This window comes from Lagopus muta, chromosome 10, assembly GCF_023343835.1.
Source record: "Lagopus muta isolate bLagMut1 chromosome 10, bLagMut1 primary, whole genome shotgun sequence".
Classification (NCBI taxonomy): Eukaryota; Metazoa; Chordata; class Aves; order Galliformes; family Phasianidae; genus Lagopus; species Lagopus muta.
Window position 1 is genome coordinate 7,221,320 of NC_064442.1, and position 27,207 is coordinate 7,248,526.

The 27,207-nt window shown below is 51.0% G+C and overlaps 1 protein-coding gene across 4 annotated transcripts; it reads right to left on the reverse strand.

The window, feature by feature from the left end:
• Positions 1 to 1,023: 1,023 nt before the first annotated feature.
• DET1 (DET1 partner of COP1 E3 ubiquitin ligase) lies at positions 1,024 to 17,881 on the reverse strand. 4 transcript variants are annotated; one of them, XM_048956100.1, is made up of 5 exons: positions 17,772 to 17,881; positions 16,062 to 17,173; positions 12,976 to 13,166; positions 11,137 to 11,328; positions 1,024 to 7,368 (listed from the first exon to the last, which is right to left on the reverse strand). In XM_048956100.1, exons 2-5 carry the CDS (start codon positions 17,142 to 17,144, stop codon positions 7,179 to 7,181), a joined length of 1,656 nt encoding a protein of 551 aa, XP_048812057.1. In that variant the 5' UTR covers positions 17,145 to 17,173; positions 17,772 to 17,881; the 3' UTR covers positions 1,024 to 7,178. The 4 variants fall into 4 exon arrangements, with proteins under 4 accessions (XP_048812057.1, XP_048812056.1, XP_048812059.1 ...); XM_048956099.1 differs by having other exon boundaries at positions 17,734 to 17,858; XM_048956102.1 differs by having other exon boundaries at positions 16,062 to 17,170; positions 17,772 to 17,854.
• Positions 17,882 to 27,207: the final 9,326 nt, after the last annotated feature.

Here is a 27,207-nt window from a genome sequence, read left to right on the forward strand (position 1 = left end):
CACGATGGAGCAGGGCTGCAGGGTCCTCTTGGGGAGATGCAGCCTCACTGTATTTCCTTTTTTTGAAACCACTCACGCCTCCCCTGCGATGCTCTCCCGTTCTGCTGCTGCCACTTTGCGGGGTCCTTTTGTTCCCTTGGAGCTCACAACTCGCTTCCTATGCCCCACAGCTAGGAGCAGGAATATGCATGGGTCTGGGACCTCTTCTCAGCTAGGGAGCCCCGAAAGCTACTGCTTGGGGAGCAGTTTACAGTTTGGTAGAGAAGCCGGGCAGGAGGAAAAAGTGTTGGGTGTGAGGGGCTGAGAGCTAAGCAAGGGTGTGTGGGCAGCAAAAAGGTGGGGCAAGAAAGAAGGAGTGAGGAGACAAAAATACAGGAAGAGAAAACATGGCATGAAAAACTTCCCCAAGATCTGCCAGCCCAGAAACCAGCAAAGATAGGGACCTTGGAGGTAGACAAGAAGGGCACTCCAAAATCTATTCTCTGTGCTACACCACTTCATGGCTCATTTTGCAGAAGTCGAACAAACATCCACTATGCCTCACAGCCACATCACTACTGCTTCCAGCGTTCAGCCCCTGTTCCCTCTGCTTGCTCCTGTGCAGAGCAGGCTTCCCACTGCACATAGGTAACAAAACGCAGGGCCAGGCAGGAGAAAGACATATGTTCACCTCCAGCCTCTCAGCAGCAGCCCCCAAGCTGAGGTGGTGAAATACAGCTCTCATCTCTCCATACAGCAACCCGCAGGCAAACAACTCACTCTCCTAATTGCCAGCAATGGCCCCCACACCGCCCCTTGCAGATACCTGGCTGCTGCCTTTCATTTTGCTCCTGCTGCATCCACAGCACAAGTAAATTTTCTAATTTCCTGAGCTGTCAGAACCAACACCAGAAGAAAACGGGCAGCGCTGAGCAGCCTGCTGGGTTCCTTGTGAAGCACGCAGCAGGGAAGCAGCCTGCCTCAGCGGTGGGAGATGGTGCGAGACAATCTGCCCATAGACATGTTGGACAAAGCTGCTCCTTTGGTGGAAATCCCTGAAAGAGAGTGGGCTCACACCCAGGGGCCGGTGTAAAACTGGGACAAAGCCAGATGGGTGCAAGCAGCCTCGCAGCCGAGCTGCTCTCCCAGCCCTTATCGGAACCCTCTGAGGATGGAGCTGGCGTGGGCAGGGCCATTGTCTGGGGGATAAGGAGTGAGAGGGAGGAAGGGAGAGATTAGCTCCAACCTTGCTGCCCAGAGCTGCACCGCACAGCCGCGACATTGCTCTGCCCTATGTTACAGGAGACCTTGTTTGGCTGCCAGCTTCCCCTTCTGCTTACAGAGAGGGATTTTGCTGGCATTAAGGACTCTCAGCCAGGGCTGAAACAGTAACTAAGCTACACTGCCCGTGGTTATCAGCACAGCTCATCTGGGCCTCACCCTGACCTCAGGACTAGACACACACAAAAAAAATAGGGCAGCGGCAACAAAAGCCATCCTTATGGCGAGGGCACGTGCTGGGGCAGTTCCAGAGAGCTTAAGGAGAGATCTCCATTGCCGCACAGCACTGCGATCGGGGCCAGCACCACACAGCAGGGCCCCTCTCCCCTCCAAACTTGCCACTTGAACCATTTTCCCCCCGACTCGCTGCATGTTGCAGCAAGGCCGTTTCCATGCGGATGGCTGCTTCTCCCCGTTGCCATGGTGACGGCGCTGGTGCCAGAGGGCCGGAGGCGGAGGGCGAGCGCCATATCTCCCTGCTCAGGCTGAGGGTACATCTAATCCGGCCCCACGCCATTTTGCGCCTTTGAGGAGCTATCAAATGGCCAGCAGGAAGGCTCTGGGTGGACACATGGGCCCGCCGCTCTTCTTCACGCCCTAAATCACATCACAGTGCCCTTGACAGGGCTTCCCATGGAGCGCTCTGCCTTCACGCCTCACAGTTGCTGACACAGCCATAGTGCCATCGTCCCTAGGGCTGGGCTGTCCTACAGGCTCCGTGCTCAGTGCCATCACCACCAGTGCATCCTCAGCAGACCCGTATACAAGAAATGTGGTTGATGGAGGCAGGGTCCTGGGGCATCCAATGTGTCCTCGTAGTGCTCTGCCTCCCTCCTCATGTTGCAGCACGCTGGGATGGATGGAGGTCATGGCAGATGAGAACTGGCTCGCGAATAGTTTTCAGGGAGAGATGAAGCACTGCCTAGAGCTGGGGCTCAGGGAATCCTCTGGGCAGAGCCAGGACTGCTTTGGTCCGTGCCTGGCACAGAAAAAAAGAAAGCTAAGGACAGCTTTAAAAAGGCTAAATTCTGTCATCTACAGAAGGTGAACTCTTCCAAAGACACCAGTTTGTACTTGAACAAAGCAGAATGCAGAAAATGCATTTGCCGTGTCACCCTGAATTTCCACTGCAGTTCTTGTAGGATTTTCTTCCATGGCAGCCAAACGCCGTGCTGCTGCTCCTTTCAGAAAGTCTCCCCAGCAGGCTCCTCTCCCTGCATCTAGCCAGCATCTCCCTGCCACTCTGCTGTAAAGCAGTCCCATCTCCTCTAAAACCGCCCTCAAACACACAGGTGCACATGGTATCTTTGCAAAACACTAACCAGATGTTACACCCCAGCCCTAAACGGCTGGGACCAGGGACACTCTGCCCCTGTTCTAACATCTCCTGTTCAGTTCTCTCTGGTAGGAACACTGTAGTCACCCACAAGTTACTCATTTCCAGAACGCTAGTCTAAAGCCGGTGTGGTATTTTTATGTTATAACATCAGGAAAAGAATATGCAATTCAGGGTTTTTCCACATCAGTATTTTTCTAAGAATTAATTTCCTTACACAATAAGGACAGCTCTTCCCTGGTTGCTACCCTGAAAGAAACACAGGCTAATCAGACCTCAGCCAGAACACAGCTCTAGCAGGGGCTGCTGCTGCCTGATGAGCAGTCAGCCTAGTTGGCAGGCAGTGCCAGGCTGTTACTGCTACAATGACTGACTGCACAGCTCAGCCCCCGCAGCCCAGGGGCTACAAAAAAAAAAAGAAAAAAAGGTATATAAAAGCCCTTTCACCATTCCCTCCTCGTAAGGAAGTATTTGGCCAGCAAAGCTTTTACAACCACACTAACAAGACAGGAAAGTACAAGCATTCAGGGACACTAACTATGAAAGCAACACAAAAGCAAACCCACAAAATCCTGTCCCATTGCTTGCCCACAGGACTGACTTTCCTAATAAAGGCTCCCACCAGGAGGAAACCTGCTGGGAGGGCCACACGTCCCAGTACCTCCCAGACATCATCTCCATTTCCAAAGTCCTGAGAGATCCTGCAGGAAGAGCTGGCAGAAAAGCAATCAGAGGACAGAAACATGAAAAACAATAAAAGAAAACATATGAAAGCACCAGAAATCTGAAATAAAGCTTCAGAAATCTGGTTCTTCCAGCTGGGTCAAAAGAGAACAAAGGAAGCATAACAGACAGCAGCACGTGAGCAAAAGTAAGGTTCTGAGAAAACAAAAACACAGAGAAAATCAGGGTGCTGTATCAGGGACAGCCGCTCAGGGCTGGAGGGTTAACCAGAAGGAGTGTTTGAGCAGGAACACGCCATTAACGGATACACAGATTTGATTCTATTGGGATTTCTGTGGCTTGCTGACTAATGCAGTTTATATAAGAAATATTACATAGTTTTTTTTAAAGCAAAGGCAGCACAAGAAGTAATAAAGATGGGATTCCACTACCTAACAAACATGGTATTAAAGTCAAGCATCTCAGCATCTCCTTGTCACTTAGTACCTTTCTGAAGAGCCGCAGGCTCAAGAGCTTTCTGACATGCTCAAGGTCTCCAAAGGAAAGCAACAGAAAACTGCACACACCAAAATAGAGGAAGGTTCAAAGAAGCTCTCAGGGCCAAGACTGCAGATGCGTAAAGGAACCAATTTACACAGGCACAATGCTGGGTGCTCACAAAGCAGCAGTGGGTTACAAGGGGGTCCCAGTCCAGAACCGTTTGCAAATGTTCAGCCATGATGTTGTACAAAAGATATTTCATGCCTGAAGCAGCACACAGCTGGAAAATGCAAGTGCCCTAACAAGCAATGGGTAGGTGATGACTTCTGCCAAGCAATCTGTACAGCTCAACCTTTATCTCTTGATCACGGAGCGTGGCCACAAGGTTAGGCAAGTGCTATAAAATGGACTAAAGGAAGAGTCTGAGTGCAAGACGGACTAGCAATAAAATTAAAAGAGGAAAACATAACCGAAGGCCAAGTATTCCTCCCCCAGCATTCTCCTGGAGGGAAGAATGAGAAATCTGCAGCAACTACAGCAATGCCCTTGGTAGGAAGCACACTGCTACTCCAGATGTCAGGAAGAGGCAAGAAACTGGCGGGTAATAATTCTGCACAGCCCAGCACACATCCCTACCATCTCTTCCTAACAATGGGACTCCTGGCTGCACCACTAAGGTTCTGAGAACACAAAAACAATAAATCGAGCTCTTACAGCAAATTCTGTTTATTCCATTTTTGTGTTGTGCTGCTAACAAATCTTCATCCTAGCCTAGGAAAAATATCAGGTAGAAAATATTTGCCCTTTCCTCCCCCCCTCCCCACCACACACTTTTTTTTGTTGTTGTTGTTTTAATGAATAAAGAATCAAAATTTCAAGTATGAGAGACTTTTTTCTTCCAATGCATTTCTGTAATAAAATTAACTCTGTTGTAGATATAAAATGCAGCAGCCACGACCAGAGGATCTGCAATGCTACTCAAAGGCAATTAGTACCCAGAATGAATCAATCAGTTTGTCTGCAAACATAATAAGAAAATACTTAGCACTCACCCAGCACTTTTTATCCATGAATCTCAAAGCGTTTTACAAAAGCTGAAAATATGTTTTTGGCCTCATTTACAGAGAAGAAAACACCGGATGGAACAGGAATAGATTTGCCCTCAGTGACAAAACAATTTAATAGCAGAATAAGAGCAGACCTCTGGTCTCTCAGCCCCGAGTCCAACAACCCACGCCATGCTCTCTGCATCACACAGGACAGCCTGAATCTGGCAAAAGCCCCTACTGCAGAAATGCTAATATAAAAATGCTTTATATTTTTGCCACCCCAAAAAAAAAAACCAAACAAACAACATTTAAACAGAGACCTGGGAGCTATTTTAATAAGCACTGACCTCCCAGGCTGACATCAAGGCATAAAGCCAGTCTTGAACGGAGCTGCTGAGAGCTTTGGAGAAAACAAAAATAGTCTCATACTGAAAGTGTGAACAAATGTGAGAGTGGTGCAGGAAGAAGATAATTCCATGATGTACTATGTGCAAATGATTCTCCACTTGGAGCTTTAATTGAATATTTGAGGAACAGATCACAGGATAAAACCTAAAACCTTGACAAATAGTGTTATTAGATGGAGAGGAACCCAGACCTAAAGCACACATGGCCTGATGCTCCCTCTATTAGCAGTCTTCCAACCTTGAAGTCATTCCTGAAACACCTGAGAAACCCACAGTGCATAGACCAGAAAAAGAGCAGTGAAATACAGCATCTTGTCCTAGAATTAAGTTCAGCATGGCCGGGAAAGTAAATACCATAGAACAGAGACTAAAGGCTGACTTGAAGATCCTCAGCCACCTTCCCCTGCAAGGTCCCACATTCATGCTTTATGCAGGCACCATCAACACACAAAGTTATTTTCTTATGCTTTACTATGCAAAATGACCGTATGACATCAGTACTGTTCTTCACAGTCATGCGGCCACAACACATCACCCACAGCCCACTTTGGTCCAAAGACGACACCAACAGGGTCATTTAAAGTAGGTGTCTCCCGTGCACAAGCACCAATTTTCTGATGTCCCCTCTGTAGCTCACGTGGGATGGCTGCAATGCTTGATAGCACACAGTCACAAGTCTGTGTGCAGCAGAACACAAACGCTGCTCTGCAACCAAGAATTCCGTTTTTAACAGAGGAGGGCAGGCCACACCAACTAACAGGACAAACAGTATTACACCTAGGAGCTTAATTTCTAGGCAGCATAGACACTGCAGTGGTCCACTCAGCACCACGCCGAACATGACGCACCAGCCAGCTGTGCTTTGAAGCCTGGGAATACCCAAAAGGGTTCTCACAGAGAACAGTGTATCAAACAGGGATAGGTAAGCAACGTAAAGTCAACAAACTCATCTCTTAACTGCAAACCTGCAGCAATGCACAGTAATTCAGGTCTCCTCCCTCCTTCCTGGAAAAACCCAAATGCTATTAGTTCTCCACGGTCATTCTCCAGCACACAGAAGGGTGCCAGCAGCTGGGACTCCCTTCTGCTCAGCAGCAAGCCTGCAGATGCCCGTAAGGATTCATCCACACTGCAGAAAGAAACCCTTCAAGAAGAGCAAGGAGCTGATGTTATTCTCCAAACTCCTCCCAGCCACCCTCCCTCCTTGTTGCCCACTTTTTCATGTGCCAGAGACACAATCAGCTGCACAGGTTTGTGGTACTAACTTACCACCTTCCACGTAGGGGGCTTTACGGATACTAAGGCACAAAGATTAAATTACTTGCATAAAAGTCAGGAATACACCTCATCTCTCTCAGTTCCAATGATTTCTCACAGCTTTTTCCTAACCTCTTGCATATTAAAATCGTGTGAGTAGATGGTGTGGATGAGAACAGGATTTCATCTCCCTGGTAATACTGGTGATACAAATACGGGTAGCTGTATTTCTAAGCTCTCCCCGTGGCTTCTATCCATTCCCTCTAGGACAGGCTGTTTGTCTTGACAAAGTAGGAAAGCATCAGTGCAGAAGGGAGCGCTCCACAAATACGTTGCAAAGCTCCATGGTTGCCATCCTAAGACATACAACAGGAGAGAAAACAGACATGCCTCTGGGAAATCGAGAAACAAACCTCAGCTACACTTTGTTCATCAACAGGAATAGGGAACAACAGCAGTGCTTAACGCAGTGGGAACCGCTGCGGTACGAAAAGAGCGAGGAGAAACATTTGCAGGTCTGACTTCAACAGATCACCTTTTCACAGCTGAGGGCACTGCGAGATGCCGGCAGGTGGGAGCTCCCAGGTCAGATCTCTCGACGCGATCGATGGTTTGGTTTCCTAGAAGGTGTGAGTGCCTGGCTTTGGTCTGTCTGTGGCAGAGGCCCAGACTCGAGGAGAAGAGCTGCCCTGCCCACGCGTTGCCCTACGTGCAGCTATGCCTCATGTGGAAGTTTACCACGTACTCCGCGTTCGTGCGCTGCACCGAGATGGCAAAGGGCTCGAAGGGGTGGAAGGTGAACGCAACCAGGCGTCGCACGGTGTGATTGATGGGCCGCCCCAGGAGTCCCGCCTGGATTTCAAACTTCAGGAGGCCAGAATCACGAGCGTAAAATCTGAAAGGAAGAGAAAGTCAATTATGGCTGTTCCTGACTATTGACTTTGCCATCTGGACTCTTCACAAACTGAGACAAGTGCCTTGTTCAGTTTCTGGTACTCCCTCAGTGGCAGGAGATCCTCAGCTGGGTGTCTGGCTCTTGGTGACAGAGGAGAGTCCCTCCCGGGGCAGCTAGTTTTTCACTGTCTAGAAGAAGACTTCTATTCCTTTCAGTCAGAAAATTCTGTCTTCATTTTGGTGGACTTAGCTGACTTTACAATAGCAAAGTAAGTTTGGTTCAGAGCCCACGTGTGCTGACTCTCTATACTCTCTTAATGCAAGCTGCTCTGCTTGATGCCTATGGCAGATATACTGTACAGGATGGAGCTTGCCTCCCTTAGCAATGGCCTTCATTCCAGCTGTAAGGCCAACCCTTCCCTCTCCTGCTGCTGTCAGGATGCTGCTGTGCTTGTGCTTAGTTACATCCCTGTTCAACAGAGGAAGGTGAACACCTGGATCCAGTTCGGCTCCAGAGTGCCAGATTCCACCTTACACTTCAAACAAGGCTTTGCAAATCCTGATAGATTTCCAAACACAACAACAAAAATCACCAAGATGACAGTTTGAGCAGGAAGTGTCTGGTGGACAGCATTCAACAGACAATCACAGCAAGGGCAGAGGTAAAGGCAAATGGATGTGTTTTTCTGCTGGTGCCCATAAATCTGGCTGTCGGTCTGAGGAAGCACATTTGTGTCTCCAAATAGGCGAGCTCTGGAACACAGCTTCAGCACTGCCAAGGGGATGAGGCAATGCAGTGAAAAGCCAAAGTCTAGAGAGCCATTTGCTTCTTGAACCTTCTCTGCATACTAGAGGACTGGCTCGCTTTCTGTAGCAGATATAAGCCCACCTTACACATTATTCTGAGCTGCTGTGGGGACAGGGGACTCTCTGCAACGATCCCACTCTTCCCAAGAACACAGCGGAGGTTTGGGGATTTGGTACCTTCACAAGGCAGCTGAGCTCCAGCTGACAGCACTCAAGTTCTCACCTGAAGAACTCATCCCCTTAGAGCATTTTCTCTGCCCTTTCAGTTTCGGGGACAGAATTGCCATTTTGTCTTCCAGCTTTTTCCTTTTCCACCATCGCTTTGCGGACGTGGACATTTTGCATTTTTCCTCTGGTTTTAACACAGAGAATGCTTTTAATACTAGAGCACATTTCCCCCCACTTCTGGCAAGCAATACAATGCACTCAGCTCTCAGCCTGGAAAGAACAGGTGATGACAGATACAGGCAATGCTGTTTCAGGAGCAGACATACTCCACATTTTAACAGCACAGCCTATTGAGATCCTCATGTTCTTCCTGGAGGGCCACTCTCCTCTCTCTTCCTCTGAATCAAAGCGCCAGCCAGCTCTGCCTGAAAATTGCACACAAGAACTCAGCAAGAGAGTCACAATCTTGGTATTTGGCTTTTTAAAAGCCCTCTCCCTCCTACACAAGGCTGGGTATGTGGAGGGTCATTCTTTAAATAAAGCATAGTCCCTGGTCTGCTCCTCTCTCTCCCCAATTCACAATAATTTACTACTCAAGATGAAGCTCCCTGTAATCTCAGAGATGTGTTCAGTTTGGTATTTTTAAATCTATTTTTAAAAGTGCTCTGCAATCAGAGGCCATTTCCATGGGCTCTTACTCTGGGGATAAATTAGGCACTGCAATATAAAATTGTATGTCAACAGAAACAGCAAGACCAGCCTTTTCAAACCATATGAAAATGGAAGATTTATCTGCAGACCAATTTTTTGGTTAAATGGCTCCTTATTAGCCATCTAGATGGATTTTAGAGACCCCCTGCTATAGGTAAAGCTGTGTTAGAGCCTCTTCCTCACATGTCCCATCATTTCACCCACTGAATTTTTCTTCAAGCCTCCTGAAAAGATATTGGAAAATGGCAGTGATGGGGACCTGAAGTCCTTCCCGCCTGACAGCAAACCACTACTGGCCTCTCAAGTAGCCAGAGGGCTGAACCTGCCGAACACAGAAAAGCAGCACGGGTCAAAAGAGCACCAGGCACAGAGGTGCTGAAACTGGTGAGTAAAACAGAGGCCTTCATCTCACAGATGTCGTGCCAGGAAATACATGCAGTCCATAACACCCGTAGCTGCCCAAGCTCTCTGCACTGCAGCCAGTCAGGACTTACATTACAAATCCCGCCGCCCCTCATTTCCAAGCTTTCCAACCACAACGGGCAGCAGTATTATTTTATTAATCCCTTTGTTTCGTATGTGAGAAACACAGCAGTGCTACTTCAGCTACTGAATGGTTAAGGTTAGCGCCTGGTCTTCTGCTTACTTCCCAAAAACCAGGAGCCCCACTGCTCCCAGGCCCTATTCAAGTCCTAATTGACTGCACAGCTTTGAGCTTTCAAAGCTCTGGCTCTGAAATGCCGCGTTGCTCAAGGGAGGGAGGAAAGGTGGCACTTTGCTTTGTTTACTACAAAGACGGTAACCACAGCAAATGACTGAGGTTTTGCTCCCTTTTGTCTGCAGGAGCCCTGCGCAGGTCGGTGCTGGCAGACAACCATTGCCCTGCAAGTTTTCCCAACGTCAAGCATGACAAGGGGGAAAGGGCAGGCTTTTCTCTGCAGATAGCACGGGAGCTGGAGATTAAACCAAATCATATGGGCAGGGGAAAAAATATATATATATCAATTAAATATACATAATTTGGGAATTGAGAGCACAGGAATAATCAGAAGATCCCTAGCACCTGAGTCAGAGCCAGGGGAGACATGAAATCAGGTTTTGAGGATGCACTGATGAAAATAAATTTGGGAAGCCATCCAGAATGGACTCCTGAGGCTGTCGGAGCCCCCAACAAGCGTCCAGTTGCTAAACAAAGCACTTAGACATTGAAGGCTCTCTTTGTTTTTCGAGCGGAGGTTCATTTCTCTTTTGCAACAGTGTAAGTGGAAAGCCTGTTCTGCCTGGAGAACTCAGCCCCTTTGATTTGAGCCTTTCAGGCAGGGGATGCTGAATTTTTAACCACTACTGCTTGCCACCATAGCTGCAGCCAACAATAAGAAGTAAATAGTCACGGTGTTTCTGAAAGAAGCTCTGCAAACATCCTTATTCTCAGGCTTGGAGTTCTTCCTTCTGCCAGCAATGAAGACTCAGACATAAGAGGCACAGAATGGCTTTTACACCTGGCTAAACTTCTACTACAGAAACAAATTTCCTATAGATCACAAATAGAAGAGGGACGTGAAGAGGAGTACGGCTCCCAGGGTGAGAAACGTAAATAGGGAAAAAAAAGGAAGTCTGAAAATAGCAAAATCAATACCAGAAGCTTTATGAATAACACCTAAGCCAGACAATGTTTTAGTCACAGGACAAACCAGGTGATCCTTACCAGTTAACCCTACGTGCTCAGAAAGAATCCTTCCAGCACAGGAAGAATAGCAAGCACCCAGAAACATATCTGCAGCCCACACAGGGGGGCTGAACTGCTCTAGGAGGAACAAGAGCATTCATACGGAAAAAGGCTCACTCTTTACCACCCAAATCTTCCATAAGGCAGCTCAGTGACAAAACCTGAAGGGCTCTCCCACACATATAAGGTGACTTATCACAAGGAGATTGGCCAAGCTTTGTGCAACTACTGAAATAAACCCCCTGGCCAAAGGATGTCGAGAGAGAAAGGCACCGATGTCTGTTCTTTCTGCAGATTTCACAGGTGATTTAGAGCTCCCCTTTCTCCTCACATACAGCTGCTTGACCTGTTTCGTACCTTATAGGGTGATCACCGCAGGTCTTGGGCCGCTCCATGACAGACACCCACTTGTCATCATAGCTGAAAAGGGAGAGGTCGAGGTACGGGCTGCCACTGTACGACTGGGCACTGATTGGGAGCTGGCCCAGCAGCCTCCGCACGGCCTCTGTGTGTCCCCCGTACTTGGCATTCACAATAGTGTCTTTGAACCTGAAGCAAACCAAGAAGCAGGTTTTACTCACAAAGGCCACAGGTGAACAGATTAAAAAAAAAAAAAAGAAAAAAGGAGGAAAACTGATAGAGAAAGAAAAGCAGCAGCAGTGTAAGAACTAGAACAGCTCACTTCCAAAGATGTATCAGAGTGATTCAACCATCAACCAGCTCTGGTGACCTTTTTATCCTCCCTCATCATTACTGTTTCTGCTCTGAAAGTCCAAACTGATGGAAGGACAAGACCGTGCCTATCCACAAGGTCTGGCCTCAGCTGCACCACAGTACAGGAAATGAACAGGATCAGAAACAGGGAGAGGTGGATTAGCAGCTTATCAGTCAATCCAAGTTTTGCCACAAAGCCTGTAAACAGCATAAGCAAAAGCCAGCGTGTTTCACAGCAACAGTTGAGCCCTTAAGGTTGACTCTAGAATCCCCCCCCCCTCTCTAGCCATTGTGTTTTAAACACATAGAGGGAGAAACCTGAGATGAGGAAGAACCTTGAAGAGAAGCAGAACGCGCTTCAAAGCCACAGCGAGCTCAAAGCTCTTCCAGGTAAAGAGACAAACGCAGGTTGGATTTCTTGTTCCAAATAAAATTTGAGCTTTCCACAAGCAAGAACAGACAGATCAGCTGCACCAACGTCACACACCACAGTCGGTAAACTGTTTCCCTTTGAACAGAAACACTCAGCCAAAAGCCAGCTTGCTGTGTATACAGCATTATTACACTCGGCTACTTAAGTTAAACATTCCTGTTACACGTTCTTACAGTCGAGTGGATGAACAGATTCTCCTCTACATTTCAGCACAATGCAGAAATTGTTCTTTAGGTGCCTGCACTGAGCTCCCTCGTTCTTTTTTTTTCCCCTAAGCAATAGGGATTTTGTGACAGGGAGCTCCACGATGCTACAGTCAGCTTCCTCTTACTTAGGGGATGTGAAACTAAAATCAGCCGAAGCTTCACTGCCATAAGTGACTGCCAAGTACTTTGGATGATGTCAAACAAGTCACTAGAAGAACAAAACACCCTGAGTCACATAAAAATACATTCCAAGAGAAACAACACACTCTGCCTCATTAAAACCACATTTGACTGTTAAAGAACATTCTGGAAACCCTGGATATTTTGATATTTTGCTCAGTTTTCACAACAAGTCTAGGCAGATCCATTTCCTTTCTCCAAGCAGAGTTCAGTGAGAATCACAAGCTGTTTACTGCTGTTACAGAACACAGCTTGTTGCACACTAAATTTAAAGAAGGCCACTTGGCAAAATACATCCAATTAGACGATGTAGCATCTTGATAAATCTTATCTATGGGGCCCAAAGCTCCTGGGCAGCACTGTTTTAATGAACTCCAGAGGAGGTACCGCTCAAAGAGAGCCAGCAATATCTTGCCTTTAAAATTCCTTTCTCTTCTAAGCACTGAACTGCACCACTGCCTTCTTCCTTGCTGTACAAAGACAGATACTGTGGAATTCAAGACCAGGTGCACGAGGCTGCGAGACCAGCAGGTCCCAGGCAGCCCCTCGCATCACACAGCGACCACAGGAGCTGTTTTTCTCAGGGTGGCTGTTTGATACTAGCCTTCAGCTGACGGGGCTGAGCGTGTCTACATGGTATAAAGCATGCTCCGAATGGCTCACCGGCGCTGGATCTGCCTGGCAAAGTTGTTGCTGGAAGCAGAGCAGGGGAACTGAACCGCCTCGCTGTGCAAAGTGGCGTTCCTGAAGAGGTCACAGAAGTTCTCAAACAGCTCCAGCAGCTCATCGGACGTGTTCTCAAACACGGCTATGACCTCCGTGCTCACCATGTTGTACACAACGAAGAATGAAGGCTGGGGAGAGAAGCAGAGGTGAGGGTTAGCCAGAGAGCAGGCAAAGGGAAACTGGCCCTTCCTCCTCCCCATGTGCTGCCACAGATCCTACCCAAACGTCTTTGCAGAGCAGGAGAATCCCACATCTTCATACTAATCCCTTCTGCTACTCAAATACCTCAACAGGCACCAAATTATCCACCTGTTTACTGCCATGTCGTTATTTATGGAAAAAAAACCACAACTGAATGGGCTTCCAATTTTTCTTCTCAAACTGGATGTCAATATTTCTGTTTTCTCTTCCTCTCTGCCCTCCACCAAATCCAAAATGCTTTCTGAAGTGCCAAATTTAATTTTCGTTCCTGCTGACAAAATGATTTTAAACCCAGTGCTAGCTGGCAACAAATCATCCTTTCCTTTATGCAGAGAAATTATTTGCTTTCTCTTCTTAGTATTTCCACCACACAGGGATGAGCCTATTCAGAGTGCTGTGCACCACACCACTGCCTACAAAAAGTTGGACCCTTCTGATACCCTGCTGACACAGGAATGAAAATCTGAAAGACATTAACAACTTCTTTTTAATGCCATCATTCTCGTGCAAGGAGGCTCAGACACCGTGCTGTACATTGGCAATCTCAGTGCTTCACAGCATCAACAAGGCAGAGGTGGGGAAAAACACCACATTTATACCCAGCACAACTGCAACAAAGGGAAAGGACTTTCCCAGCTCACCAGGAAGGGGCAGTTCTTGGTCACCAAAGGTAGCTGTTATTAGATAGGACAGGGCTAGATTTCCAGCACCACAAAGCCCATCCCTGCTTCAAATGCAGCTAATTCACTGGGCACATGCACGGATCTGGGTAAGTCTTCTGCTCATAAACACCGTTTGTGAATGCTTCACATCCCGCTCCCAATCAGTGCTCGGCGATGACGGCAGGCACTCTGCCCACCTCATCCATCTGTAAATATCACAAGGTTCACTTGTTTGACAGCCCCAAAATAAACTGTGATCGTACAACCCGACCCCCACACGTTAAAATGAAGCACACTGAATGAGGTTACTCACTGAATGACTGCCTGAGGAAAGGAAAGCCCTTCTGAAATACAGCTTTGAAGCAGAGAGGAAACAGCAGAAGTAGAAACCATTTACATCTTTTAAAACTGCAGGGAATCTCCTCCAACCTTAAATAAAGAAGTTCCTTTGCCAGGTTAACACAGGATGCCCTCAACCACAGAAATGTTCCTTCCTACATTTCAGCAGCACCTGTGACGCAGACAAAGCACGAGCGCAGCACAGGCAGCGGAAGCTGTTACAAAAAGCACACAGCAAAGCTGGAACACAGGCCAAAAACAACAACCCCCAAACTAGACATACACAGCAGTGCACAGGCAACCTGCAAGCGTAAACAGGAACTTCCTCAGCCTCCTTAACAGAAGAGCCTAAAGAAATCAGACCAAACCCATGTCCTGCACTGATAGGTGAAAGAAAAAATGGGAGCTTTAGGTATTCTGTGACCAAAGTGTTCTTCACGAAGCCCCAACACCAAGACTGAACTCAGGCAGGTCAGGCTGCTCCACAGCTGGAATTTTCTGCTGAAAGAAAGAAGAAATAAGATGCTTTCCTTCAGCAGAAAATACATCACCTGAGGAAGAGCGCAAACAAGCCACAATTTGCGTCTGAAAGTAACCTTCAGGTAAAGCAAGTCAAGAACAGGTTGGAGCAAAGCAGGCACAAAGACCTTGGTAACCACAGCAGGGAGCAGAGCTGACACTCCCACAGACACTCACATGGGGGTGGCCTGAGGCTTGGATCAGGAGCACCACTCTGGATACAAGCAACAAGCTACACACTGCAAGCCACATCCACAAAGCTTTCATGTTCCTGAGACACTCCATTCTACACCAGTGGGTAAAACAGTTTTAGCCTCTTTTATTCTCCCCCAAAATAATTAGCCCAAAACAAATACAAAAGAGAAATCATGGTCACAAAGAATTATTACTCGTTTCATTAAGGTCTAAGTATTGGAACCAGCAAGATGGGAAGGATGGGATAGGAAGGATAAACAAACACCTAGGGAACTACCTGACAAACTTCAGCAGTAGATTTATTAATTATTTTTCCCAAATACTGCCAAAACAAACAAAAACAAAGCACAGATTAAAAGACTAAAGTAGGTTAATGTGAAAAATGTCTTGCTCAGCTTCACATAGCTCAAAAACTGAGTAACAGCAACAGTGGTGAAAAGAGATGATCAACATGTGGGATGGTGAAAAGCCTGGAGGGACCCAGCACTGTCTGAGCTACATTTACTCTAATTTGACTTCTTTAGTACTAAACAGAAAGGAAAAGCAATTGGCACATTAGCTAGATTTAAGAGCTGCTACTTCAATTTGGAGAGATCATAAATACTAGCTCTGACAGAAGCTTGATAGAGTAAGTACGTAGGCAGAATAGAAAAGGTAATTCTACTGGTGAAAAATGGAGATATTATATTTGAAAAACATGCTTGAAGATGCAGAAGAAAAGGGAGAGACTACCTCTACAATGCAAGTGCATTACATGAAATAGCAGCTAAAAAAATCAGCTGGGGATTTAGGAGGGAAAGAGCACCGTGAAGCACTTGTGAGCACAGGGAACAATCCCTGGAGAAAGGGGACTCAATAATGCCTAAGATCTTTTCTGTCTCATTTTCAGTTGTGAAGAATGTGGTGAAGTCAGGAGAGCAAAAGACACTGAAGTTATTCAATACCAAGGGTGTCCAATGTTCACACAAGAATGAAGTAATGGGGTCCTAAACAGCACATCCAGTGAACAATCACAGGCTCAGCTAGGAAATGCTGCTCCGAACAGCACTGAACCTGCCCGAGAGCGCTTGCCCCAAGCAACAGGGAGCCCCAGGTGGCAGGCAGTACCTGTGAAGGATCTGTTACCCGCAGTGTGACCACATCTTCACTAGTGTATTTGATAAACAGATGGTTCTCATCCAAAAGCTGCATCTTCCACATGCGGAGCTGCCTCAGCTGATCAAAGTACTGGAAGAACCTCCTCTTTGCTATCGCGCTGCCGTCCTGCTCTGCCCTTCTCCACAGGTACACCAGCAGCCTGTGCTTCAAAGAGTTGATGAAGGGCTCTTTGTAGGGGTTTGCCATCCCCGTCTGAGAGTCCCGCTGCACCTCGGGATACACCGCAGACAGCGTCAGCAGATCGTCCTCGTAGCAGAAGCGGCCGATTGTCCGCACGTCGATGAAAGTCCCCTCGGGTGTCACCTGAAAGACGTGAATCGTCTGCTGCTGCACGGAGAGAATGGCCAAGATGTTCTTATAGAGGTACAGCCCCTGGTTATGAGAGAGGATGACTTTGTCACACTTGAAAGTCCTTGTGTCACAGAGCCTGCCCGTGTGGAGATCAATGATATGCAGGGAATAATCTTCCAGAGGGGAGCGAGGGTTGGGGGTCACCGACTCACTGTTGCGATAAACCTCAAAGAAGGGCGGGTGCGGCTCCTCGGGGAGGTAAGCAGCAGAGCCAACGATGACATACCTACAGTCATCAGTGAACAAGCTGCACTCACGGTTCAGGTGCTCCCCGTTAGAGGCCACATTGGTGATATGGAGCAGGACAAAAAAGCGCTCAAAGAGCCGCCCTCGGATGTTGACAGATCTTTGGTCATTGCCGTTAGCCAGGATCTCCCCCTCGTAACCTTGCAGGAGGTCCTCTGCCGCCTGGCAGCCCTGATACTCATAGATCTCCAGCGATGTCTGGTCGGAGGAGAAGGCGATGAAGTAGCGTCCATCGGGGGAGAACTTGCGCAAGAAGCAGGGCGGCTTCTCCACGTTGACCACGGTGAAGTTGGGGAAGACGTTCTGGTGGAAGACTCGGACCTGGTGCCAGTGGGTGCCGGCCTTGCCAGAGCTGATCCGACGGCGCTCCAGGCGGTGGATGACATTCTGGTTCTGGATGCGGCGGGGCTTGATTGTGGGGGCATCATGGTCCATGGTCAGAGCACTACTTCATCTTCACCCTGCTGCAGATGGCACACACACTCACTGTGGGACCTCACCAAGGCTGCTTACAGAGATGGAGTTCTGGGCAACCCCCTGAGGGAGGGGGCCAGCTGAAAACCTTCGGGAGAGAGACTGGGAGAGAGGGTTCAGTGGGGATGTAACAGGGACAGTGGGAGGTACCCAGAGGGAACCCAGCAAGGGGTCTGCAGAGCTGCCTGCTGCAGAGCAGGGCACAGGAAAGGATCGAGCTGAGGAAGGCAGCACACGTACGTGGATGCCACAGGGACACTCAAACACCGGGAAATGGGTGAGAGCAGCCAGGGGCAGCCTGCAGCTGGGACAGAGGGAGCCCAGGGAGGGCATGAAGGCAGGGGGAACGGGGCAGCCTGTGGGCCACCGAGGGGACAGCAGCCCCAAGGAGAAGCCTGACTGGAGGCTGGGGACGGGGGGCCGCTCTCCCTCTGCCCCGCAGGAAACCGCGGCTCAGGACCATGCCCTGGGGGCACGGAAGAGCTCGGAACCCTCCGGGCGTAGAGGCCACGGCGTAGCGGTGCCTACAAAGGGCGCAGGCCGCGCTCACCACCGGGGCCCGGCGCTGGGCCCGCCGCCGCCGCTTACTCTATGGCCGCTGCCATCTTTCCGCCACCACACAACGACGCACCGCGACAGCGGCGGCGAGAAGGCGTCACCCTCACCGTCCGCTTCCGCTTCCGGTGGGCGGAGCAGCGAGGCGGGGCGCACCAGAGTGTCCACGGAGCGAGTGAGAGAGCGCCCCCTGGCGGAGGGAGGAGCGCTGCGGGACGCGTCCGCGCACAGCGGGAACCGCCTGAAATGCGCCCTGCACCCCTACAGCCCCGCAAGGCCAAAATCCTGAACCCTCATAAATCTGTACCTCTGTGGTCCTCCACCCATCCTTAACCCCTATAATCTTGCTGCTCGTAAGCATGCATACCTATAAACCCGCACCCCTATAAATGTGCATCCATCCTGCATCCCCATAACCCTGCACTGCTATAGCCCTGTAGCCCTTTACCACTAGAAGCCTGCACACATGCTGCATCCCTATAGCTCCTCACCCCATAATCTCTATAACCCTGAACACCTATAAATAAGCATCACTACAGCCCTGCACCTAAACTGAAACCCATAATCATGCACCTCATAAACGTGCACTTATCCTCCACCCCTTCAGAACTACATCCCTGTGGCCCTATCAGCCTATATCCATCCTGTGCTCCTATCAGCCTGCACATCCATAAACCTGCACCTGCTTAACCTGCATTTCACCCCCAGAGATGCTCTGTATGTTTTTGGGGCATGCCTCTGTCTCATAAGCTCCCCAGGTGTGTAGGACAGTCAGAACTATTCCTGCCCCCCAGAAGCCCCTCTGACAGCCCAGGGATGGGGACAGCAGCATCCAGGCGGTGGCATTAGTGCCATGGAGCTGGGGACATGCTCACCCACACTGGTTACTGTGCTGCAGCCAGCCCTGGGTGAAGGGCCTCAGCTCCATAGAGCACTCCATGACATTGCTATTCCCACAAAGCTCTGGGGACATCACCCCATTGGGGTGGCAGATAGGTGCCAGGACAGTGGGGACCTTTATAGCCCTGGGGACCCCTATATAACCCCAGCATCCACCTTGTGCCCCCTATACATGTATGTGGGAAGGAGGCACCCTGCTAAGCAGAGGAGCAGCATCCCCTATGGGAACATGAGGAAAGAACCCACTCCATGGGTCTGGGGGTCCGTGCCCATTTCCCAGTGTTTTTCACAGCAGGAGACACGATGACAAGCTGAAAATGAATGGCCTCAGCTCTTCTCTTTGTTTCCCTCCCTTCTATGTAATTAATTGGGATCCACCTTAATAGGATAAAACTAAATACCAAAGAGCATCCAACCACACGGCAGCTGGCAGGAAAATAACCACCCAGCACACACACAGACAGGCAGTTCAACGGACAAAAGAGCCATTAACACAGCAGCAATCGGCGCTCCTGAGCTAATAACTCACATCCCTGTGGCCAGCCTGTGTTGGGGCTCAGGGCAGCAGACCTCTGTGGGAACAGTTCTGTTTTCATTCATCTGCAGGGGTTTGCTGATGGGATTTAAGAAATCTCAGCGAGGGAGGGCTGGGAGTAGGGAGCTTGGTGAGACGCACAGAGGGTTCAAATGGGATGGAATTGGCTGGAATTGGGCTGGTTGCTCTGCTTTTAGGAAGGGTTTTGTCCATTCTTCAGCTGCAGACGGCTTCAAGGTGGGCTGGGGGGAGGCTTTGGTGGAAAGCACCCAGAGAAAACAGGTGAGTGTTGCAGGCAGAACGGTCGGTACGCATGAGGCTTTGCTCTGAGCCATCCCATTTGCTGCTGGGGAAGGTGACAGTGCCATTCCCAGCGCAGCCCAATGGATCTCAGGCACAAACAATGCAGTTCTGCTCCCAGCTGCACATCGTCTGTCCTTTCTGATGGCTGTCAGCATCAGCTCCCCTATGCAAACCATCCTGTTCCACCCCAAACCTCAAACATGCCTGTGTCCTCATCACAGCTCCCTTGGGATGAGCCCCAGTGCTGCACAGATATTTCCCATCCATCCCCACAGCTAGAATGGGGGCTTAAAAAAAGCAAGCAGAGCTCATTTGGAATGTTTTGGGGGGTTTGCTGAAGCAAGGTCCTTTCTGCTGCTGCGTACCAAGTGCTGCGGGATGAGTGAGGCTGGGGACTGAAGAAGGAAAGGAAGGATGCTCTGCTCCCACCCTGCCTCAGCCCACAGCCCCGGCCATCTCCTCACATGGACGCTCACAGGGAAAGAAAACCCTCTCCAGGTCCTGCATATTGCCGTCCCCTCTCGTGGCCCCATCCACGCTGCGTTGGTGGAGGAGAGAAAAACAAACATCCCCCAGGCTTTGCAGAGAGCAAAGTTGGTGCAGGTAGCCCTGCTCGAGGCTTTGCCCTCTCACAGGGTGCTCTTTCCAAATGTGCATGGCTGCTGGCACCCACGTGCAGTAGGAGAGGTGCTGGGTGCTTTGGGAACCATGGGGAAATCCCTTCTGGAGGTGTTTCTCTGTGGATTGGATATTGGGGGCGGGGGGGTTTCTTCCAGGAGAAATCTCCAGTGGTGTTTTCCTCGCCTTCAGAAAGGAGCAGCCTCTGTGGGGCTTTCCTTTGGGCAAAGTATCCTGTGTGCCCAAGGAGCAGCAAGCTTCAGTTGGGAACACAGTTGGGGTGAGCATGCAGCCAAGAGAGCAGCCCTGAGATGACAATTCCAACTCCAATTTCTCTCATTTTTTTCCAAGAAAAAAATAAGATCCAACTCAATATTTTATTCTACCCCGGGCCGGGGGAGAGAATTCATTCATGTTTACATGGGCATTCGGGCATCCATTTTTATAAAATGGGACAGAGAAGTCCCCGTCAGAACCCCCCGGATCGTGTTTCGACCCTTTCCAGAGCCACACAGGGCCAGGCTAGAAGGATGGTGCTGGGACCCCACCTGCCATCAGCCCCCCCCAGTCTGTCCCCAGCGCCTGATCGCTGCCCTCAGCACCTTCCCAAACTCTGCCGACCTTTACACAACGCAGAGCGCATGCAGGACCCCTGGCGAGTAGCGCCTTGTGCCACCCGTGGGTGACGGCCCCGTCCCCGCTGTGCCACCCGTGGGTGACGGCCCCTCCCGCTGATGCGCAGTGACATTTGCAATCTGTTGCCATGGGCGCTCGGGGACTTTTGCTGTGGAGGGGGATCGCGCTTCTCCCCCCCCTTCCTCCTCCTCTCCATCCCTCCCTCCCGATGACGTCATGGATGACCACGGTGGTGACAGGGCCACCTGTGGGCTGGTGAGGGGTTTAAAGAGACAGTCTGCAGCTGCAACAGGAGCCCTGGCTATTGTCTGCGCACCTGGGAGTGAGGGAACCTGCAGCCCCCCGACCACCCATCCATCCATCCATCCATCCATCCATCCATCCATCCATCCATCCACCCCATCCTACCGCATCCCATCCATCCACCCATCCCATCCCACTGCATCCCACCTGTCCCCATATCCCGTACAGCTCCCGCTGTGCCGGGGCTTTCCGAGCCGGTTCGTGCCCATTCCTGTGCCGACCTCCCACCACCGCAGTGGATCCCCCAAGGTAAGGCTGCGCTCCGTGGCCCCACAGTCCCTCCTGCCTCTCTGCATCCATTCCCTGCAGCCCCGGCTCTGACAAAGGGATCGCTCCGTGCCATCAAGGGGAGGTGGTGGGGACACCCAGCGCTGGGCACCTGCTGCGATCCAGTCCTGGGGATGTTCCTGCTGCCTCTGGGGAGGGCATGGGGATGATTCCAGAAGACATGGCAACCCCTGGCACAACGGGTTCCCACTGTGGGGACAGAGCCCTGCTGGCACCGAGCACTGGGATGCTTCTGCTTTGGGGCAGCACTGGGCTCAACAGGATCCCAGCACCTCCACTCCGGCTTTCCCAGAGCACCACTGAATTCATTTCCCATTCCCTTGCCTGGGCACCCATTTTCCTTGTATGCCACCCCCATGTGGGAAGTGGGTGTCTCCAGCGTGGCATCCCCTAGTCCTCAGTACATCCTATTTGATGCCATGTACCCAGAGGGGGTGCTGCCGGGTGGTGGTGGGTGCTGCAGGGATCATGGTGCGTGGCAAAGGAGCAGGGAGAGAGGGGCTGCCCATCCCCTGGGGGGCAAGGACCAGTCCCCAGTGTCTGTCCCTCAGTCCTCCCAGCCCCAACAGGGTGAGCAGCAGGTAAGTGCCATCGTTATGGCTGCAGATTTTGGTGTCACTCAGATGTGCAGGCAGGGAATGGGGCAGGAAAAGGGTCTGGGAGCAGCTCAGAATGGAGATGTGTGCATGGAGATCAGCGTGTCTACTCCCAGGGAGAGGAAGGGTTCATTCCTTCCCATGGGATGTAACCCATTGGGACCGTGTCCTGCTCCTCAGCAGCTCCTATCAAGGACTTGTGCAGGTCCCCACATCCCAAGTCCATGGGGGCTGTGTTGGACCCCACCACCAAAGAGCCAGCAGCCTCGTAATGGGAGCGAGGGCACAGGACAAATTCTTCCGGGCAGGAAGGGATGGGAACTATGCAGGGTAGGAATGGAACCATGGGATTCTACAGTCCAGTCTTGAGAAATGGGGCCAAATCCAAGGATGAGCCCCACAGAGAGAAGTTGGCTCCCTGCATCCTGGGATGCAGAGAAGCGATGGTAGAAGATGGTGAGAGCTTGGGCTGGGCCTGGGTTTGGTGTGGAAGAGACGATGCTAATTGTTGGGTATAGAGAAACTGAGGGGCAACCTCAAGGCATGGCACCATGGTGTTTGCACATCTGTCTGCCCCACAGCAGGGTGCACAGCTGCACCGTGCAGGGAAGGGCGAGACCCCCGTGCATAAGAGGAAGGAAGTGGCATGATGGAGCAGACAATGCCTGCCCTCCCAGTGTAGTGAGCAGCACAGAGGGGGCACTGACCTGCCTGGTTGAGCACCCCATGGTGCTGGGGTGCCTGAAGGAGACTTGGGATCATGCATGGGGCGTGTGCTGTGTGGACACAATCTTAACTGTGCAGGGGGCCGGAGTTGAGCTGAAAATAACCGTGGTCTGCCTAGGTGGATACATGGAGCAAGTAGGGGAAACACAACAGGCAGGGAAAGCGGTGGAGTGCAGGCTGGGCAGAATGGCTGATATCTGCAAGAGCCCATTCCCAGTGCAACCCAGAGAGAATTTGTGTCTGTGTGTGAGCACACCCAAATACACATCCGTACACACGTGCTGTACCCAAATACGTGGCAGCTCTCAGCACATCCGCGCGTCAGCCAGCTCCATCCCACCACCTCCTGCAGACACCATTCCTGCAGAGGGACCCCGGAGTGTGGGTGGCCGATAGTGATGTCGTTGCATGGTCTCATCTCTTAACCCACGTTTTTGTGGAACGCGTTGGACCAGGCGATGCTAAACCTGCAGAGATGGCGATGGCAGTGATGACTGTCCCTCACATCTCAGCCCCCCACGGCATGTGTGCAGCCAATGAACCCACTAATTATATTGTTTTCTCTCATCAGGCCTCCCCACGCTCCCTGGGAGAAGGTGGTATGGAGCTCGCTCATTGCTGGGCTGCTCCCCTTCTCCAGGGCTCTGGTTACTCTGTGCCCAAGGCAGGGGTTGGGGCTGCCCGCCCAAAGAGCAGGACATGGTGTGGAACAGCAGCTGTGGCACAGAACATCCCCCATTGCATGGCCAATGCCATCTCCAGACACCGTATCTCATGTTGAGAGCAGCTCCTGCACCCGAACCACCAGGGATAGGGCTGACCCTGATGTTCAGATCCTTAGGACATCTCCCCAATGGGATGCTCCTAAGGCAATCCAAATGCACCTAGCACCATCCCACCCAAAACACGCTTGTCTCTAACAGAGATGCTGATTTGGATGCACCAGGTCCCTGCTCTCCTCTCCTCCTCACCTAGCACAAGGGACTGGGCTAAACCTGGGGACTTTGAGGATGCCACGGAGCATCCCCCACCTCCTCCCCATCCCCAGGCCATCTGCCCATACTCATCCATGTTAAACAAACGCCGGAGTCTATTATCGAGCCCTGCCTTCCCCTTCCCCCCTGGACAGATGGAGGCTGAGTGCACCCGGAGCCCCGGCCCGCAGCATTCATGTGTGTGAATGAGAAAATTGAATTATTTATGGCCATGCGAATAAGGCTGACGGCTGCGGAGGCCGAGCGGAAAGGACTCCATTACACGGCGAGTACCTGTTGCTATGGAGCTGGGGCTTCTCCTCCAGCACCGCCTGCATCCCTGCCTTCTCCCCATCCCTGCCTTCTCCCCATCCCTGCTCCTGTCCCGGGGGTTGTCCCTATGGATGATGGTTGGAGCGTGTGTGACCAGCTGTGTGCACTCATCTGTGTCATCCCTCACCACCCCACGTTTCAGAGCACGATGCAAGGGGGGATGTGGGTGTGATGCTGGGGGCTGACACGATGCTGGCAGTGGTCCTCCAGGTGCCATGGGCTGCAGCACACATTGAAATCACTGAGGAGGGTCGGGATGGACAAAAACATCTCATGGCTGTGTCTGGGCAGAGGGGTGACTCTCAGTGAGGACTGCACAAAACTCCCCTTAAATCTCCCTTCCTGGGGGCAAAGACAGCTGTGAGCTGAGCTCTTCTGATTCCCCTCGTGCCCATTTCAGTGGGAATAAAAGCAGCTTTGCACAAGTACCCTCTGAAAGCCACCTGCATTGCAGCCACTCCTTGGGGATGCCGAATCCTGCAGCGATGCTGAGAGTTGTGCTGGGATATCCCCGCTGCTGCTTTCTTCCCAAATCCTCCTTGGCCAAACATCAGCATCCTATGGATCTCAGCGCCTTCCTGGGGCCAGGCAAGGCTCTGGGGATAGGATGGTGTTAAAACAGTGGTCCCCACTCCACGCAAAGACTCCCTCCCAGCTCTGTGAGGCTCTGCAGGGCTAAGAATAGACTCCAGCTCCACTCCTGGGGCTGAGTGGGCTCTGCCGGGCTCGGAGGAATAAAAAGCAGGGAAACGCTTATTTTAGTTGCTGCAGTCAGCAGCTGTGACTCTGCTATACACAGGGAGCAGCTTTGTACCGTGTTTATCCAACTGCTGCTGGGAAGCACCAAATTGGAGCATGCATCCTACCCTGGGCCAAATGGATGGCCAAAATCCTGGCCTGCTCCCAGCCTTCCCTTGCAGTGCCCCTTCCCTTGGAGCCCCCTTCCATCCTCCTCCCTCCTTCCTTCTCCCATGCTCGGGAGGTGCTTTTCCCCATCTCCTCGCATTCAGCTCCTGCAGCGGTTGGTGGAACCCCATGGAGATGTTTAGAACTTGCGTAGGACATGCCCATGGCACCCAAGACGGATGGATGTCCGTGTGTCCAAGCGAGGGACACAGCTAGGATGCTCCAATGTGGGGCTGGGGGGAGCTCTCACTGCAGGAGAGCAGCCACGGGTCTGCCTCGCACCCATCACCCGAGGGAAAAGCAAGAGAAAGCTAATTGTTACCATGGCTACACCAAGTGGCCTTTCTGCGGGAGCGCGTCATAGCTGCTGTCACAAGGTTAAGGCGGTGGGGAGCAGTGGTGGTGGGGAACGGGGAGGGGGTGTGGGGGGAGATGTGTTTTCTTTGGAAAAACCATGGCAACAGCTATTTCTAAGGGAACAGCTGTGCACAGCGGGGCCACGGGGAAGGGGCTGGGGTGTCTCTGTGCCAGCCGTGCTCTGCAGGCAGCGGTGATGGGACCAGCGGTGCTGAGGCTGGAAGGCGGCTAGGGGCCATAGGGAGAGGGAAACCACTGCTTACCCAGAGCAAATACAGCAGGGAACCAGAGCAAATACAGCAGGGAAAAGCCCCGCTGCAGCCCGAGGGCTGTCAATGAATGGCGTGAAGTTTGCACAACCGCAGTGCAAATATTGGTGGAGATTGTAGGCATGAAGTCAACGCCAGAGCTGGTGTGGGTTGGGCTGCTACAGTGATCCTGTGCAGCTGGTGCAGCCTCTTGTGATGGGACCTGGTGATGGGAGGACAAACGGGTTCTTTAGGAGCCCTAATGCAGCCATAAGGGTCAGAGGGATGGACTGTAGAGCACTGGGCGAGGAAGGCGCTCAAGTTCATGGCATGCATAGAGTGCTGGGCACAAGATGAAGCTGTCAGAGAAACCTGCACCCAGATTTGCTCTCGCTGTGCAACAGCCAAGTGGATCCAGTGAAGATGGTATCAGCTGCAACCTTCATCCTGGCTCCTATCGTAACACAGAGCTGGAAATTATCTCTCTTTGCAAGACAGGCTCTTAATTAAGACCATTTCCCTGAAGGAAGCCAAGATGGAGAGCTTCACTTCTCGATATTCCAGCGCTTTCTGGCATTCGTTTCCACACCAATTAGGGCGTAAATTAGTCTGCCGAAGTGCAACTCAGTTGCTGCACTCAGGGGAGGCTCTTCAGCACCCGTGCCATCTTCTTCAGGAGCTCAGTTCACAGGCACAGGCAGTGTGGACACACTGGGGCAGGGTAGGGGCAGGCGTGGCCCCCAAGGTACCACGGTCTGCAGCTGATGGAAACAGCCCTATGGGATTGGGGTCTCTGTGGGGTCTCCTTGAGCTGCAGGCACCTCTCCTCGGCTGGAGGATTAGTGCCACCCTACAGATTGTGGGATCATGGCAACTGAGACCAAGCGTTGGGGCCAATTAAGCAGCTGGAGATTAGCAATAGGCATCACAATGGCAATGGAAAGAGAGGGAGGAAGAGCAGGGACCGTGCCACCTCAACCATTCTGCAGAGCTGTGCCCTCCAGTACCACTGTCAGGGAGAGGTGTCTCCAGTTCCCTTCTCTTGTGATGAGCACACCCAAGCCCGTGATGCTGTTGGAGAAGCAGGGCTCTCGGTACAACCACAGCCTCACAACTTTTTGAGTTGGTTGGTGAGCATTCAGTACAGCCTCTTCCAGGTCTACATCTGTGTCCCAGCCATTCAACAAAGCTCTTCATGAGGAGGGCATTGAGGATGAGATGTTTTGCTTTGCACCCTGAGCTTCCTCCTATCCCACAGGCATGGTCAGCCCTCAGCAGATGGGTCTAGAAGCCCCCCTTGTCACTCCTGCTCTTCCCCTTCCCTCCTGCCCAACCAAGCAGCATAAGAAACCCTGTGAGGAGCTGCCTGCTCCAGGGGCATGCCCTCCTACCCCCCATTAGTCAGTGGTTGTCTTAAACACTGAAGCATTTGTAGCCTTATTCTTCCTAATCCTGCCTAATGTAGCTGTGGCTGTCCTCATTAGCCACATAATTGTCGAGCAAACACAAAACAGGCCCTGACACAGTCGAAGGAAATTGGTTTAAAAATACAAACCAGCATTCTCAGATGTTTTCATAGGGGGCTCTTTTATTTATTTGCATTCACACAGCGTTGTGTGGAATGATTAAAAAAAAAAAAAAAGACTTTTCCTCCAGATATGTTTGTTTTTTTTTTAAATATTGTATGACAAGGTGAGTTTGAAACACCAGAAGGGAAATCCTCCTTGGTCACTATGCTGGTGGAGA

Coding starts and splice junctions, on each gene's coding strand:
- DET1 (XM_048956100.1), bottom strand. CDS start 17,144: ATGGACCATGATGCCCCCACAATCAAGCCCCGCCGCATCCAGAACCAG. Junction 13,167..16,061: donor GGGTAACAGATCCTTCACAG/GTACTGCCTGCC, acceptor TTCTCTCCCCAG/CCTTCATTCTTCGTTGTGTA. Junction 11,329..12,975: donor GCCAGGCAGATCCAGCGCCG/GTGAGCCATTCG, acceptor GGTTTGCTTCAG/GTTCAAAGACACTATTGTGA.